Source organism: Dendrobates tinctorius, unplaced genomic scaffold, assembly GCF_039654945.1.
Source record: "Dendrobates tinctorius isolate UK_male_01 unplaced genomic scaffold, ASM3965494v1 ptg000107l, whole genome shotgun sequence".
NCBI classification, from domain to species: domain Eukaryota; kingdom Metazoa; phylum Chordata; class Amphibia; order Anura; family Dendrobatidae; genus Dendrobates; species Dendrobates tinctorius.
The window spans coordinates 25635195-25653191 of record NW_027361775.1 but is presented as its reverse complement, the minus strand read 5'-3'; the positions used below and the strand labels follow the sequence as shown (position 1 = coordinate 25653191).

General features: G+C 45.7%; 1 protein-coding gene across 7 annotated transcripts in view; it reads right to left on the bottom strand.

The window, feature by feature from the left end:
* The window catches only part of LRCH3 (leucine rich repeats and calponin homology domain containing 3), a 107663-nt gene that overhangs the window by 24404 nt on the left and 65262 nt on the right, over nucleotides 1-17997 (bottom strand). For 5 of the 7 annotated variants that reach the window (XM_073589288.1, XM_073589287.1, XM_073589292.1 and 2 more), the window contains exon 15: nucleotides 16945-16998. The exons of the other annotated variants lie outside the window; for them this stretch is intronic. In XM_073589288.1, coding sequence (XP_073445389.1) covers nucleotides 16945-16998 — 54 coding nt within the window. The remainder of the gene's footprint in view (nucleotides 1-16944; nucleotides 16999-17997) is intronic. 7 annotated transcript variants of the gene reach the window in all.

The following is a 17997-nucleotide window of genomic DNA, read 5'->3' as shown; positions in this document are numbered from 1 at the left end:
AGGTTTCTTCACTCCCATCTTCATCTACAAGTCTATAGCTGGTAGACACTTGGAAAGAATGGTGATTGACTATGTTAACGGACACAGACCGACAACCCAACGACAACAGCGAAGCATAGCGCTTGGCTACTTTCGGCAGTGCCCCAGATCTCAAATACAGAGCATACTGTTATACCTAAATATACTTACAGAAAAAATGGGTGCAGATTGCCAAAGGCTACAAATCTGTTGACTTTCTGATGAGGTTGAATACTTTTGCAATTAGGTGAAAGCTAAATCATCTATTCTCTAAACATCCTTCTATTCACTTGAATAAATCATTATCTTAATTACTGTATTGCCTGCCTCTAAAACCTAAATTATATATTCTGTATCCAGATTTGATACTCTCAGATAATTGGAGAATGTATTTCTTCAATTTGCTGGCACTAAAAAGGTTGTAAAGTCTCTGGGACACATTAGCCAGATAGATTACTATCAAAGCTTGCAGTCTGGAAGAGATTGCAATTTAAACGTGGCACAATCTGCTACATGCCCGTTCCACGCTTCAATCTACAATGTTGGATTTATGGTCTTCATGTTAAAATAGAGTTTTTAGATATTGTGTATCAGCACAAAATAGCTGTTCAAATCAAGTACAGGCGCAGAGCGCCCCCCTACACCATTGGTATTCCGAAACATTTCAGTGCACCTTCCCACCAGCTTGTTTTTCATATATTTCAGTCCCCCTTTTTTTGACAGCTCTAGATCACAGGAAAACGGCAGAGATAGATGAAAAACAATGAGGTGGGAAGGTGCACTAAACTGCTTGGTGGCAGAAAGAGTACACAGAGGGTCTCTGCTTGGTTTGAACAGTCATTTTGTGTTGATGACTCTGATATATTTGTCAAACATTACATACAGGACTTTGAATCCCTAATCCCCAAAGGGTTCAGCTTTGGCACACGGGTCTAGTGCTGATTTAAAGAAATTACATTTTACCCTAATATCGCGGTAAGTCAAATTAGTCTTCCCTGTTTTTTGTAGGGCCAAAACCCCTTTCCAACATCGGGCGTAATAATACGCCGATGTCGGACACCCTCCCTTTGATGTGGGCTCCGGCGGTGAGCCCACATCTTTCCCAGGACATGTCAGCTGTTTTGAACAGCTGAAATGTGCCCAGATTAGCCACGGGTGGAATTGCGATCCACCTGCGGCTATTAACCCTTTAAATGCCGCTGTCGAACTCTGACAGCAGCATTTAACATGCACTTCAGGCAATGGTACCAATAAAAACGTCAACTATCCCACAGAAAATAAGACCTCACATGACTCTGTGGGTCAAAATATGGAAAAATTATAGCTCTCAAAATGTGGTGATGCAAAAACTTTTTTTTTTTTTTTTACAATAAAAAGCGTCTTTTAGTGTGACAGCTGCCAAACATAAAAACCCACCACAAATAGTAAATCAAACCCCCCTTTATCACCCCCTTAGGAAAAAAATTATAAAATTTAAAAAATGTATTTATTTCCATTTTCCCATTAGGCTTAGTGTTAGAGCTAGGGTAAGGCTGTGTGCAGACGATGCGGATTCTGCTGCGGATTTTTCCGCGCAGATTTGGCTAATGACCTGCATTTTACCTGCGAATTTAGTGTGGATTAGCCTGCGGTTTTCCCCTGCGTTTTGACACCTGGTAATGGAGCAGGTGTCAAACCGCTGCGGATTCTGCACAAAGAAGTGACATGCTGCGGATTTAAAGTCACAGCAAATCCGCGCGGAAAAATCTGCAGCATGTGCACTGCGTTTTTCATTTGCCATCTATATATATAAAACTGAATGTATGTATGTGTGTATCACCAACCAATCACAAAGCATCTTTCATTTGACCAGAGCTGTTAAGAAGCGGAGCTGTGACTGGTTGCTATGAGCAACAGTTTTCCTTGCAACCAATCACTAAGCATCTCTCATTTCACCAGAGTTGGTTAAAAGAAGCTGAGCTGTGATTGGTTGCTATGAGCAAGTTTTCCCACTTGACAGCACCTCAGCAGACACTGACATGGTGGGAGAAATCTAGCATCCCTGGTAACATAAGCTCCCAGCCATTGTCTTCCCCCCCCAGAAAGGAGCAGCGAGCACATGACAGAAATGAATCCCCCCTCCATCCCATAGGCACATCTTCCCTCTTAAAGGGATTTACAGTATGGAAGTTAGGGCAAATCCATCAGTGCTCTGATACTGTCCCCAGACCTCTCTTAAAGGGATCATTGGTATGGAAGTCAGGGCAAATCCATCCAGGGCTTTAGTTTGACCCCAGGCCTCTCTTAAAGGGATCCACAGGTTTGGAAGTTAGGACCGTTCCACTCAGCGCTCTGGTTCTGAAAAAAATGATTTCTCACTTCCTCACAACAAAGGCAAAACGAATCACCAGCCATTACACATTAGATGGTCTGCCGCTCTCACCAAGTCCGGCCTAAGGTGTATGGCCATCTTAAACTTCCATCTAGAGGAACTTGAGGCACCGCTAGCTAAACACAAGTATGTTCTGGATTAAATGACAGCTGAATAATATGCTATTCCAAACAAGAACATTAAACCAAACTACATTTCATCATGTAGAAGATACAAAAAGTGTAATTTTATTAATTTGCTTTTCCATTCTTTGCTATTAGGGGAAAAGCAGAATATATCATATTGCTAATATGCCAGTCCCTCTAGTCTATGAGGGATATCATACCACAACCAAATGCAGTGTTTTTACATATCCGAGAGAAGAAACCCATTACTCCATTTGTCTAGTATGGCATTTATTGACCAGCACCCCGTAATGTAGAAGGCTAGCTTGGCCTTTGCAGATACAACATATTTTTTCATTTCTGCTTAGTCATAACTTTTTTGTTTTTGTAAAATGACAGTTTTGAGGTCCTTATAATGTATTAAATATATATTTATTTTACTCATTTATATAGCGCCATTAATTCCACAGCGCTTTACAGACATTATTGGCACTGTTCCCAATGGTGCTCACAATCTACATTCCCTATCAGTATGTCTTTGGAATGTGGGAGGAAACCAGAGAACCTGGAGGAAACCCAAGCAAACACAGAACATACAAACTCCTTGCAGATGTTGTCCTTGGTGGGATTTGAACCCAGGACCAATACTTTTTATTAGTATTTTTTTTTTTATATGGCAGGGTTGGAAAGGGGGCTTAAATAACATACTGCATAGACAACTATCACTTGGCGTGACACTGCCACAATTCAACGGTACAAGTTAATAAGGTCGAGAAAAAATGGTGACATATTATATTTTCTTGGCGTGTCTGTGATAAGTGAAACACCATCACTAATTGTGCGCCAGCTCAACCAAAGTATTAAGATTTTCTTACTCTTTCCTTCAAAACATTTTGAGACATTTATGCTTTAATATTGAAGAAGGTAAACTAAAAGCTTTTCTGCTCTTTGTTAAAGTTAACAATAGGAATATATCTTGATAAAAGAAGCCATACTCTCCCTCACCTCATGTTCCCTCAACTCTGAGACTAAGTTCCCAAGATGAGTTTCTGGTGTGTTTTCCACATTGCATATTTAAGTAAAATAGGTTACTTGCATTTTTTCAAAAAGAAGTTGTCCACTACTTTAGCTTTTATGACCTATCCTTAGGATAAAATAGGAGAGAGGAGGGGGCGCTCTTGGTGTGGTACCCGGTGGTCAAATACTGTAGGTTAGGAACAGAGTACACTAACCTGTCGTGGTTATGCTACCGGCATAACCACGTTTGCAGAGCCTGCAGTGCTTATCGTGCACCATTCGCCATCCTGGCTTCCAGGTTAATTGGTCACAAGGGGCGTCACGTGATGCTGATGTCACCACAGGTCGTCCGTCTTTCAGGTCATGCAGGATGGTTGGAAGCCGCTCACCCAGAAGGGTGTAAAATACAAGGAAAGAGAAGTACGGCTGATTAGGGCGCTCAGACCAAGACAGACTTTTGTTTTGGATGGAAAAGAAACTTCTTTACTTGGTCATTATGTTCTCACAAAGCTTTTCGGCGGTGAATGCGCCTTCATCAGGTGATGACCAGTGTAACAAACAAGGGGCATTTAAAGGGAGCTAATCAATGATCTCATTTGGACATTTAACCCCATCCCAGCTTGAAATCAAATGGGCTTATAACTGCATACAATAGCTGGCTGAGAAAAGAGAATGTTTCAATTCAGGATAATGGGGTATTAAACAGGTAGAAGTGTAGTTATTACATCTAAGACACAATAAAAAAAAACCCAATACAAATAAAGGGCAAATGAAGGTTAAGAATTATAAAAGACTAAAAAAAATTTTTAAGGTTTTTTTTTCTTCTTTCTCCTTTATAAAAATATTTTTAAAACATTTCTGCTGATGTAGCAACAAAAAGCTGAGAGATTAAAATTACATATTAAAAAGCTAAGAGTTATTTTTCATATGTTTTTCTTTCTTCTCTTTTTCCCTCAGAGATCTCAGGGAGCCTAAATAAAAAAAATTCTCTTTTCCCTTAAGGGCCTGTCACACTAAGCGATATCGCTATAACTTGTGACGTTATAGTGATATTGCTAGCGATATCGCTATGTCTGATACTTACCTACGACCCACTCCCCCACTGGTTATCGCTGATCGCGCGAGAACGTCCAGGACTGTTTCTCGTTGTCAGCTTCCTGCGGCGCTTCCTGTGGAGAGACGAGCGTGGACGCAGGCGGGAGGACGTCAGGATCACCTAGTGTGACAGGTAAGTAGCGACCCCCGACCGCTGCTATGTCGCTGGTGAGATCTGCCTGTGTGGCAGCTCACTAGCGACCACTTAGCGATGCACCAGCGATCCTGACCGCGTCATATCGCTGGTCGGGATCGCTGGTGCATCGCTAAGCGTGACAGTACCTTTACACACAGAATATAAAGCGTGGAGCAATGGAAAAATCAGATTTCAGAAAACCACATTTTCAAGATTAAGGTTGAGGCCCTCAGGATGTAAACACCCCAACTTGAAAATCCAATAATTCTCCCGGGATATTAATGAGTTGTCTGTACCTGTCTTTTACAGTGTCAGATATGTGGTCAATGATTGTCACCTTTAGTTGTTTATGATCTTTCTGGTGTTCAGTTAAAGTGTTCTGAAACGCTGTGTTGTATAAACCCATTTTTGATTTGTTTATAGGCCACACCTATGTTTACATCCTGAGGGCCTCAACCTTAATCTTGAAAATGTGGTTTTCTGAAATTTGATTTTTCCATTGCTCCACGCTTTATATTCTATGTGTAAGGGAAAAGAGAATTTTTGTATTTAGGCTCCCTGAGATCTCTGAGGGGAAAAAGGGAAAAAAACAACAAACAAAAACATGGATTTTTGTGAGTACTCACCGTAAAATCCTTTTCTCCGAGACGCTCATTGGGGGACACAGGTACTGTGGGTGTATGCTACTGCCGTCTGGAGGCTGACACTAAGTATGCAAAAAAAAAGTTAGCTCCTCCGCCGCATACACCCTCGCCCCGATTGCGGGCGGAAACCAGTTTAGTGCAACAGCAGAAGGAGAACACAAAACAAATTAGCCTTAACGCAGAACACCATATGTCTGAAAAAGGACCACCCTACTTTTAAAAAGGAATTATACTAATTAAATAACAAGAGCCAACTGGCTCATAGGGTGGGTGCTGTGTCCCCCAATGAGCGTCTCGGAGAAAAGGATTTTACGGTGAGTACTCACAAAAATCCATGTTTCTCCTTCGTCTCATTGGGGGACACAGGTACTGTGGGACGTCCTAAAGCAGTCCCTGGGTGGGAAGTCAACTCACCGATCCAAGCCGCATGCCCTCCTGTCTAAAGGTGCGCCACTGCTGCTTGGAGAATTTTTCTACCCAGGCTCACATCTGACGAAGCCCGAGTATGCACATTGTAATGCTTAGAAAAAGTATGCAGGCTGGACCAGGTTGCCACCTTGCATACCTGCTCTGCTGAAGCCTGGTAACATAGTAACATAGTTATTAAGGTTGAAGGGAGACTTTAAGTCCATCTAGTTCAACCCATATCCTATCCTAACTTGCCCTAACATGTTGATCCAGAGGAAGGCAAAAAAACCCCCATGTGGCAACAGTAAGCTTCACATTGGGGAAAAAAATTCCTTCCCGACTCCACATACGGCAATCAGACTAGCTCCCTGGATCAACGCAATATTAAGGAGACTAGTGTATATACCCTGTAATATTATACTTTTCAAGAAAGGCATCCAGTCCCTTCTTAAATTTTAGTAGTGAGTCACTCATTACAACATCATATGGCAGAGAGTTCCATAGTCTCACTGCTCTTACAGTAAAGAATCCGCATCTGTGAGTATGCTTAAACCTTCTTTCCTCCAGACGTAGAGGATGCCCCCTTGTCCCCGTCACAGGTCTAAGAGTAAAAAGATCATTAGAAAGGTCTTTGTATTGTCCCCACATATATTTATACATTGTAATAAGATCACCCCTAAGCCTTCGATTCTCCAAACTAAATAACCCCAAGTGTAATAACCTGTCTTGGTATTGCAGACCCCCTAGTTCCCTAATAACCTTGGTCGCTCTTCTCTGCACCCGCTCCAGTTCAGCTATGTCTTTCTTATACACCGGAGACCAGAACTGTACACAGTATTCTAAGTGTGGTCGCACTAGTGACTTATATAGAGGTAAAATTATGTTCTCCTCATGAGCATCTATGCCTCTTTTAATGCATCCCATTATTTTATTTGCCTTTGCAGCAGCTGCTTGACTCTGGCCACTAAATGTGAGTTTGTCGTCCACCCATACACCCAGGTCTTTTTCAGTGACTGTTTTGCCCAGTGTTTTACAATTAAGCACATAATTATACAACTTGTTCGTTCTACCCAAGTGCATGACCTTACATTTATCCCCATTAAAGCTCATTTGCCATTTATCAGCCCAAGCTTCTAGTTTACATAAATCCTCCTGTAATATAAAATTGTCCTCCTCTGTATTAATTACCCTGCAGAGTTTAGTGTCATCTGCAAATATTGAAATTCTACTCTCTATGCCCCCTACAAGGTCATTAATAAATATGTTAAAAAGAAGCGGGCCCAAAACTGACCCCTGTGGTACCCCACTGCTAACCGTGACCCAGTCCGAGTGTGCTCCATTAATAACCACCCTTTGTTGCCTATCCCTGAGCCAGCTCTTAACCCACCTACACATATTTTCCCCTATCTCCATTGTTCTCATTTTATGTATCAACCTTTTGTGTGGCACCTTATCAAAAGCTTTTGAAAAGTCCATGTACACCACGCCCACTGCATTCCCTTGGTCCAGTCCGGAACTTACCTCTTCATAAAAGCTTATCAGATTAGTCTGACAGGAACGGTCTCTTGTAAACCCATGTTGATATTGGGTCATAAGGTTATTCTTCTCCAGATACTCCAGTATAGTATCTCTTAGAAAACCCTCCAGGATTTTACCCACAGTTGAGGTTAAACTTACTGGCCTATAATTTCCAAGTTCAGTTTTTGTCCCCTTTTTGAATATTGGCACCACATTTGCTATACGCCAGTCCTGTGGTACAGACCCTGTTATTATGGAATCTTTAAAGATTAAAAATAGTGGTCTATCTATGACTGTGCTTAATTCCTGCAGTACTCGGGGGTGTATCCCATCCGGGCCCGGGGATTTGTCAATTTTAGTGATTTGTAGACGCCGCCGTACTTCCTGCTGGGATAAGCAGGTGACATTTAATGGAGAATTTTTATCCCTGATCATGTTATCCGTCATGGGATTTTCTTGCGTAAATACTGTTGAAAAAAAGTTATTTCGCATATTGGCTTTTTCCTCATCCTCATCCACCATTTCACCCAGACTATTTTTAAGGGGACCAACACTATCATTTTTTAGCTTCTTACTATTTATGTTGTTAAAGAATATTTTGGGATTATTTTTACTTTCTCTGGCAATGAGTCTCTCTGTCTCAATCTTTGCTGTCTTGATTTGCTTTTTACAGAATTTATTTAATCTTCTGTATTTATTTAATGCCTCATCACTACCTACTTGCTTTAATTCTCTAAATGCTTTATTTTTATCTCTTATTGCGCCCCTTACAGCTCTATTTAGCCATAGTGGTTTCCTCCTATTTCTAGCATGTTTATTCCCATACGGTATATATTGTGCACAGGTCCTATTCAGGATGCTAATAAATGTCTCCCATTTTCTTTGTGTATTTTTATGTCTCAGGATATCGTCCCAGTTAATTGCACCAAGATCATCTCTCATCCGTTGGAAATTTGCCTTCCTGAAGTTTAGTGTCCTTGTAACCCCTCTACTACACATCTTATTAAAGGATACATGAAAACTTATTAATTTGTGATCACTATTACCCAAGTGACCCTCAACCCTTACATTTGATATGCGGTCTGGCCTGTTGGTTAATATTAGGTCTAGCAGTTGGGTGCTGAACCAGTTGTGAAAGGTAATTGTCTCTCATCGTTGTCAGAAACCTATTACCCTTGCTGGAACTGCAGGTTTCGGTTCCCCAATGTATTTCAGGGTAGTTGAAGTCCCCCATAATAATGACTTCTCCTTGAGTCGCTGCTTCATCTATTTGCTTTATGAGGATATTCTCTGTAGCTTCCATTATTTTTGGAGACTTATAACAAACCCCTATCAGTAATTTATTATTTTTCCCCCCTCCCCTTATCTCTACCCACAGGGACTCTACATTTTCATTAGATTCATATATATTATCACGAAGGATGGGTTTTAAGGATGATTTTACATATAAACACACGCCTCCCCCTCGCTTATTTGTTCGGTCATTTCTGAACAGACTATAGCCCTGTAAATTAACAGCCCAGTCATGGCTCTCATCCAGCCATGTCTCAGATATCCCCACCATGTCATAATTATGTTCCAACAACATTAACTCCAATTCCTCCATTTTGTTGGCGAGACTTCTGGCATTAGTATACATGCACTTTATGTATCTCTCTGTACCTCTATTCTTTCTTAAATTATTAACTGTTCTAACCCCACCCCCCATGCCACCTCCACCCCCAATGTCATTATTTGTGCCCAGGTCTCTATCTGCACTGTCTTCCCCTCCTATAAAAGGAATACCCTCCCCCCCCGTCCCTAGTTTAAACACTCCTCCAACCTTCTAGCCATTTTCTCCCCCAGCACAGCGGCACCCTCCCCATTGAGGTGCAGCCCGTCCCTAGCGTAGAACCTGTAGCCAACTGAGAAGTCGGCCCAGTTCTGCAGGAACCCAAACCCCTCCTTCCTACACCAATTCCTGAGCCACTTATTTATCTCCCTAATCTCCCGTTGCCTCTCTGGTGTGGCACGTGGTACAGGAAGTATTTCCGAAAATACCACCTTGGAGGTCCTTGCTTTAAGCTTACAGCCTAATTCCCTGAAATCATCTTTAAGGACCTTCCACCTACCTCTAACTTTGTCATTTGTGCCAATGTGCACCATGACCGCTGGATCCTCTCCAGCCCCTCCCAGTAATCTGTCAACCCGATCAGCGATGTGTTGGACTCGAGCGCCAGGTAGGCAGCACACCGTTCGACGATCCCTGTCTTTGTGACAGATTGCCCTATCTGTTCCCCTAATAATTGAGTCTCCCATTACCAGAACCTGTCTGGCCTGCCCTGCTCTCCTATTTCCCCCCTTACTGGAGCAGACACTCCTCCGGCTTTCAGAGGACATGCCTTGCTGCAGCAGTGCTACTCCTCCACTAACACTCCCCTCATCTGCCAACTTAGTTGGTGCTGAAGTTCCCCAAGAGGCGCCCACTGCCAGAGTACAGTGCGCCCCTATCCCTGTTGGAAGAGGTGTGCCTCTAATACGGTAAGCCTCTTGAATAGTTGGACGAATCCATCTGGCTATGGTCGACCTTGAGGCTGCAAGCCCCTTCCTGCGCCCTTGGGGGATCACAAACAGCGAGTCTGTCTGGTGAAAAGGTGCCGTCCTCGACACGTACCTCCTGAGCACTCTCACTAGGTCCAACATGTGGAGCTCCCTTTCCACCCTATGTTCTGGCGCTGGACAAAATGAAGGCAGAACAATGTCCTCATTAATGTGGAAAGAGGACACGACCTTCGGCAGAAAGGGAGGAGCTGGTTTAAGGACTACCTTATCCTTGTAAAAAGTCAGAAACGGTGCTCTACAAGATAGGGCTGCCAACTCCGAGACCTGCCTAATGGAAGTTATGGCTACCAAGAATACGACCTTCCTGGAAAGATATGATAACGAAATTTCTTGTAACTGTTCAAAAGGAGCTTCCTGCAGGACACTCAGGACCAGGTTAAGGTCCCGGCGTCTATGGGCGCTCTAAAGGGGGGCACCAAATGAGAGACCCCCTGAACGAACGTGTTGACCTGCATATTAGTAGCGATCCTTCGCTGGAAGAGGACAGACAAGGCCGATATCTGTCTCCTAAGGGAACTCGGGGCCAATCCTGCGTCTAGGCCTGACTGAAGAAATGCCAGGATGTTGGGAACCGAGAAGGACAGTGGTGCAACCCCGTGCTCTCGACACCAACGAAAGAAAACCTTCCAAGTGTTATGGTAAATTCTCGCCGAGGTAGGCTTCCGGGCGCTAACCATTTTAGCAACCACTTCACGCCCAAACCCCGCCTGGGTCAGAATCCAAGATTCAACGGCCATGCCGTCAAACACAGGGCCCCTGAGTTCGGGTGGCAGATCGGCCCCTGAGACAGTAAGTCTGGTCGTTCCGGCAGACGCCAAGGAACGTCTGCGAGGAGCTGCACTAGATCTGCGTACCATGCCCGACGGGGCCAGTCTGGGGCCAGCAGAATTGCCGGAACCCCCTCTGTCTTGATTTTTCTGATGACCCTCGGAAGTAGTGGCAAAGGGGGAAACAGGTATGGGAGCCGAAACTGGTTCCATGGTAGGACCAACGCATCCACTGCGATTGCTCGCGGGTCTTGCGACCGAGCGACAAACACGGCCACTTTGGCATTTTCCTTGGAGGCCATCAGATCCACGTCCGGAGTCCCCCACCGTTGGCAAATCTGCTGGAAGACCTCGGGGTGCAGGGACCATTCCCCGGCCGCGACACCCTGCCGGCTTCAGAAATCTGCTGCCCAATTTTCCACGCCTGGTATGTGGACTGCTGAGATTACCGAGTGGTTACCCCTCGGCCCAGCGTAGTACATGCTCTATCTCGCGCATGGTTGCCCTGCTGCGCGTGCCTTCCTGGTGATTCACGTACGCCACCGCCGTGGCGATGTACAATTGAATCCGGACCGGACGTCCTGCTAGAAAGTGCTGGAAATGTTGCAGTGCCAACTGCACCACTCGAATCTCCAACAAGTTGATCGGGAGGCGTGCCTCCTGATTCGACCATTGCCCCTGAGCCGTGTGATGGCGGAAAACTGCTCCCCAACCTTGAAAACTCACATCGGTTGTGATCACCAACCATTGATCTGGGGGAAAGGGCTTCCCCTGAAGAAGAGAGGAGTCGCGCATCCACCACTGAAGTGACCGCCTGACTCGAGAGGACAACCTGCACTGATGATCGAGCGTGAATGGACTCTTGTCCCAAGATGTCAAGAGAGCGTGCTGCAGGGGACGAAGATGAAATTGGGAAAACGGAATCGCGTCCATTGCCGCCACCATCCTCCCTAGAACCCTCATCCCGAAGCGAATGGTGTGAGGGCCTGGTTGTTGAAGATTCCGAACTCCCTGCCAGAGCGCTCGAGCCTTGTTCTGAGGGAGAATTACCAACCCTCAGGAGGTGTCGAAAATCATCCCTAGGAATGAAATCCTCTGAGCTGGGACAAGGGACGACTTTTTCAAATTGACCAACCTTCCTAGGCAAGATAGGGTATCCAGCGTGATGCTGACATTTTCCTCGCATGCCCGAAAGGACGGACCCTTCACTAAGAGGTCGTCTAAGTACGGCAAGACCACTATGCTCCGAGAATGTAGAATGGCCATGATCACCGCCATTACCTTCGTGAACACTCTGGGGGCGGTGGCCAGCCCGAAAGGCAGAGCCACAAATTGGAAATGCCGACCATCGATTGCAAAACGTAGGAATCTTTGATGCGGGGGAAAAATAGGGACATGCAGGTAGGCATCCTGGACATCAATCAAGGCCAAGTATTCTCCCTGCTCCATGGTCGATATGACTGAACGGAGAGATTCCATTCGAAAGTGCCTGATTCTGATGAACCTGTTCAGGAGCTTTAGGTCCAGAACCGGCCTTACTGTCCTGTCCTTCTTGGGTACCGCGAACAGATTGGAATAAAAACCTTGAGTTCTTTCGCATTCTGGTACAGGGACAATGACCCCGTTGCGCTGCAGTACCTTGATGGCCCCTAGCAATGCCTCTGCCCGGGATTCTGCTTTGGGAAGCCGGGAAAGAAAAAAACGTCTTAGAGGATCTCTGACAAATTCTATTTTGTACCCGGAAGACACTAATTCCGCCACCCATGCGTCGCGTGCCACCGCGACACAGACGTGGCAGAACCTGAGCAGACGTCCGCCCTCTCTGCCGTCTTCGGGTACCGGATGCCTCTGGGACCTGGCCCCCCTTGACCTGGGCGGGCGGCCTCGCATCCTGCCCAGCGGGTTGGCTCTATACGTGACCCGACGCCCCTTGTCTTGGTTGCAGCGAGCTGGGGCGGAAGAACTGGCCGCTGCCATCCACCCGGGCCGCTGCGAAATGCCCGAAAGCGTGCCTGAGGCTGACGAAATGGCAGTTTAAATTTTCTGCTGTGGGAGAAAGCTGCATTTTCCCCCCGTAGCATCTGAGATAAGTTTGTCTAATTTTTCCCCAAATAGGCGGCTACCCTGATAAGGCAGGGAAGTCAAGGATTTCTTGGAAATCGAATCAGCCCGCCATAGCCTTAACCACAGGGCTCTCCTAATGGCGATTGCATTCGCTGCCGCTAGTGCTGCGCAATTAGCCGTATCCAAGGACGCATTGATTAAATGGTCACCCGCCATCGCGATCTTACCTGCTATCTCAGACACTTCCTTCGGCAGGTCTCTATCCTGTAGAACCTTATTTAAAGAATCTGACCATGACATGGCTTTGGCTACCCATGTTGGCGCAAATGAAGGAGAGAGTGCTGATCCTGATACCTCATACACCGAGCGGGCTAAACTCTCTATGAGCCGATCCGTGGGATCTTTAATGGAAGAAACACTAGGGCACCGACAACAAAGTTCTTGAGGCCAGGCGTGACACTGGGGGATCCACAACCGGAGATTCCGCCCATCTCTTACAGAGCCCTGGTGCAAACGGATATCTCGTTTCTAGCGTTTCTTGTCCTGAAAAACGCTCGTCTGGACGTTCCCTGCGCCGCTGCACTATGTCCTCGAACTCTGGATGAGTGCTAAACACTCTATGCGGTCGCCTGGCCTTCTTAAAGTATACCTTATGACCTGCGGTTAGGGAGACGTCCTCCTCAATACCCAAAGTTTGATTGACAGCTTCAATGAGACTGTCTACCGTATGCCGACACCCCGGGGTATCCAGGTCCAAGGATTCCTCCACGTCATAACCTGAACTCTGCTCGCTCCCGGAAAATCGTGACGGTGAGCGAGACACCGCACTCACAGATGCCGAAGCACCAGAGGTGCCAAGAGACGCAGTGTGGGTTCTCTTTCTATGCGTCTGTCTATAGAGAGTGCGGCCCCTGCAGGCCGGAGGCTCTTGTGAGGTGGATGAACCCTCCCAAACAGGTGAGCCGTCGTCTCTACCCCTATCCGGGGCCTGAAGGGTCTCAATCGCCTTCGTAAGCCAAACCATGGACCGAGAGAGTGATAACACCCATTCCGGGGGGGATCCAGACCCCTGGGCTCCGTCGCAGGGGAGGGCTCCTGGGCGCGTTCGGAGTCACAGGCTTCACATAACTTAATAGTCGGCGCTCGTGGGAACATAACCCCACAGGAAACGTATGCGGCATAAAGGAACGTGTGCGTTTTTCCTTTCCCAGACATATTGCCGATTAGGCCAAATTTATGAAAGTTCGAGGGGAAAGGAGGAGGGTAACCCTTTAATGCACTTAGTGTGGCTCCGGGATGGGGTCGCACTTACCCTGCTCCTGTGTGTCCCCCCCCGCGCTCCTGGGTCTGCCTCCGATGCACTCCACCTCTGGGTAGGCTGCGAGTGCTCGCCTTATCGCGGCCTACCCTGCACTGAAGCCGTGGCCTCAATTTTATCCGGCGCCTGCCCCAGTCACGGGGGGCGCCGCCGGATATGACGTCACGCCGGGGGCGGAACTTCCACCCACGGCCTAGGCCAAAGCCGCGTGCTAAATTAGACACCGTCCGCCCACTTGTGCGCTGGCGGCCCCGCTACCCCGGCGATCCGGTCCTTCATGCCGCTCTCCTCACATCCGCTGGCGGTGCATGTCCGCGGCCCTGCTGAGCTTCCTGCCGGACACAGCCACGCGCAGGTACCAGGAGGGAGGAGGGGAGGCGAAGAGGGAGAGAGGTAGAGGGAGATAGGTGGAGGGAGAGGTGCGGGGGGAGGGTGGGGGGTAATGACGCTTGCAGATCGCAGCCCTAGCCTCATTATAACCAGAGTAAAAACCTCAGGGGACTTCATAGTGTGAGCCCTTACCCTGCTCCTCCAAAAAACGCTGCCCAGGGCCCTCCCCAGCTCCACTCCAGCCACTCGGTAGCGGCACCTGGGGTATTTCATTTTAGGACAGTGCAGGCACCCTAGCTCCGTCCGCCTTTCAGGGGCGAGGAGAGGGACCGTCCGCCGCCATGCAGCACCGCTGTCTTGCGTTGGTGGAGCAGTGGGGGCCGAACAGACTAGTCTTGTGCCTCTGTGCAAGCCCATGGTTTCAATACCTAGGGGTAGACAGGGCTAAGTCTGGCATAATGTCCCACGTCGCGGGAAAGGATACGTGGAGGGACACTCGCATGTGCTCGCCCGTTGATGGTTTGGGGAAATCGGATCCTTTCAATAGGATGAGTTGCCCCTGTCTTATCTTCATAAAATAAAAAAGAAAAACAGATGTCTGGGGAAAAGTCCCAGAGATGTCCCTCGGTGCGGGAAAGGATACGCGGAGGCGATACTCAACATGTGATCGCCCGTTGATGTTTTGGGGAGATCGGACCCTTTCAATAGGATCCGTCGCCCCTGTCTCCTCTTCATAGCAAGAAAGCAAAAAAAAAAATAGTCTGGAGAGATCCAGACTGTATGCCTCCATAGGATACGAAGCAAAAAACTGGTTTCCGCCCGCAATCGGGGCAAGGGTGTATACGGCGAAGGAGGAGCTAACTTTTTTTTTTGTATACTTAGTGTCAGCCTCCAGATGGCAGTAGCATACACCCACAGTAACTGTGTCCCCCAATGAGACAAAGGAGAAAATGAAAAATAACTCTTAGCTTTTTAATATGTAATTTTAATCTCTCAGCTTTTTGTTGCTACATCAGCAGAAATGTTCTTAAAAATATTTTTATAAAGGAGAAAAAAGAAAAAAAAAACCCTTAAAAATTTTTTTTAGTCTTTTTATAATTCTTAACGTTCATTTGCCCTTTATTTGTATTTTTTTTTTTTTTTTATTGTGTCTTAGATGTAATAACTACACTTCTACCCATTTAATACCCCATTATCCTGAATTGAAACATTCTCTTTTCTCAGCCAGCTATTGTATGCAGTTATCAGCCCATTTGATTTCAAGCTGGGAAGGGGTTAAATGTCCAAATGAGATCATTGATTAGCTCCCTTTAAATACCCCTTGTTTGTTACACTGGTTATCACCTGATGAAGGAGCATTCACCGCCGAAAAGCTTTGTGAGGACATAATGACCAAGTAAAGAAGTTTCTTTTCCATCCAAAACAAGTGTCTGTCTTGGTCTGAGCTCCCTAATCAGCCGTACTTCTCTTTCCTTCTATCCTTAGGATAGACCATCAATGTTTGATAGGTTGGGGTCGACACCTGGCTCACACACCAATCATCTGTTATAGTTGGCAGCCGGAAATACTCACTTGTGGAGCTTGGTCGTCTTGGGTAGTGGTCGCCGCAGGGTACTATACACATCCACCTCCTACTGATTTGACACTGATAACAGCTAATCAGTAAGGCGTGTTGTTGATACATTCATGACCTAAAGTAGTGGACAACCTCCTTTATTGGATGAAGAAATGGTGCAAAAAAAATCTGCAACATCAAAAACTCACCAAAAGCTCATTGTGGGAACGTAGCCTAAGGCAGCCACACTGCTGTTCTCCATCAGAACTGAAAGTGAAGAGGTCACGACCACCAATGACTTGACCACTCAAGTCAGCAGTTGGCTTCATGGTCGGGTCTGGATGTCATTACTTCTGGTCTGGCAAAGACTCAGAGCAGAACATCTAGACTGGAGGGTGGATTCTGTGGGCAAGTATGGCTTCTCTTACTCTTCTCTCACGATGGCATCCAGTTAGTAACCTTTAATAAAAAGCCTGAAACCCCCTTTAACCGTGAATGCTACTCTTAAGTACTGTGATCAATGCAATTGAGCTAAATCATCAGTCCCTAACAGCATAAACCAGGACTCAGCCATTATACTAATTTAATGCTTTTGTCATTAGATAGCATATGATAAGAGGCAGTCATACAAAATCCATGACCAGTTATATTTTATGTGATTTATTTCTGTACAACACTGCATGCAGCATTTCCAATTGTACACAGAATAGCTGAAGCAGACGGCATATGCTACTCCTGGAGAAAGAAGAGCGATTACAATAAAGTAGAAACTCCACAGCAAAATCACACTTGGATAAACCAGTGCCATGCAAAGTTTTCAATTTCACATTTACGAAAGCAAATGTGAAAAAATGCTGCAAACTAACAGGAAAATCTTGACTTTAAGTCAGCAAAGAACCTGTCCTGGTTTATGCTGGTGACATGCATCATCTACAAATGATTCCACGAGGAATTGTGTCATGCCGAAGGTGCCAGATCATTCCATGCAGGGTTCTTACCACTAAGAGGGCACTATCATCTGTATGCTGGGAGCGTCTGGATGGGAGGGAACACTGAGATGGAGGCAGGGAGAGATGGAGCAATGTCAAAAACACGCAAACTCATAAAACAAAAGAAAAAAAGAATATAATGCAAATGTTCAGGTACCAGATGACGACACTAATGAAGAGAAGCAGATTTGTTTGTGGAAAATGGTTGGGACATTAAATGAAAAAAATGGCACCTCCTATGAAAACTGTAAAGAAACAGAATCAGCATCAGACGAGATAATGCCAAATCTGTCAGTTACCACATCACTGACATGTGCCCTCATATTAATACAAAAAAAGGTTAAAAAAAAAAAAATCCAAGCCAAGTTATTACAGCTCTGATGTCTGGACCTATGGAAAGAGACCTACAGCTGTACGTAGGTGTTCTGACTGTCAGATGCAATAGACACAATTACATGTCACTTGCTGGCGTAACTAATTATAAATGCGCAGAATGACATTATAATTTGGGCACTACTACATGGTAGCACGTATGAAAAGGCAGTTCCCACATCAGGATCCAACCCTAAGGTCGTCTCGGAGTGTAGTTTCTTCCGGTAGCCTGACTGTTATACGCATTACAGCGACATTGATGCTGCATGAATGTAATGGACACCAGGCCAGCAGCGGCCATGACTCAGAAGTCGTCATGGGCACAAAAGAAACAAATATAGATACAATGTTAATCTGGTAGATGTGGACATACTGAACAATGGAAGTTGACGGAAACACAATGATTCAGAAACATTACATAACTTGCTGGGTGTCGGAGGCCTGTTATGCATGCAGGGTGGATGTCATACCACTTATATAACTCTGCGCTATGACTTAATGCAGAAAAAATGTAACAGACAATGATTCAATATAATACTGAAAGCAAGAAAAATGCAGAGTATCAATGACAGTCACCTAGAAAAGCTAAAATCTATTGTAATGGTCCCCAGTACCCTGGGCCTTTAGTGACATGGAGCAATATGTTTGGACATGGGATATATCATTCTTAGTTTGAATATACTAGAATAT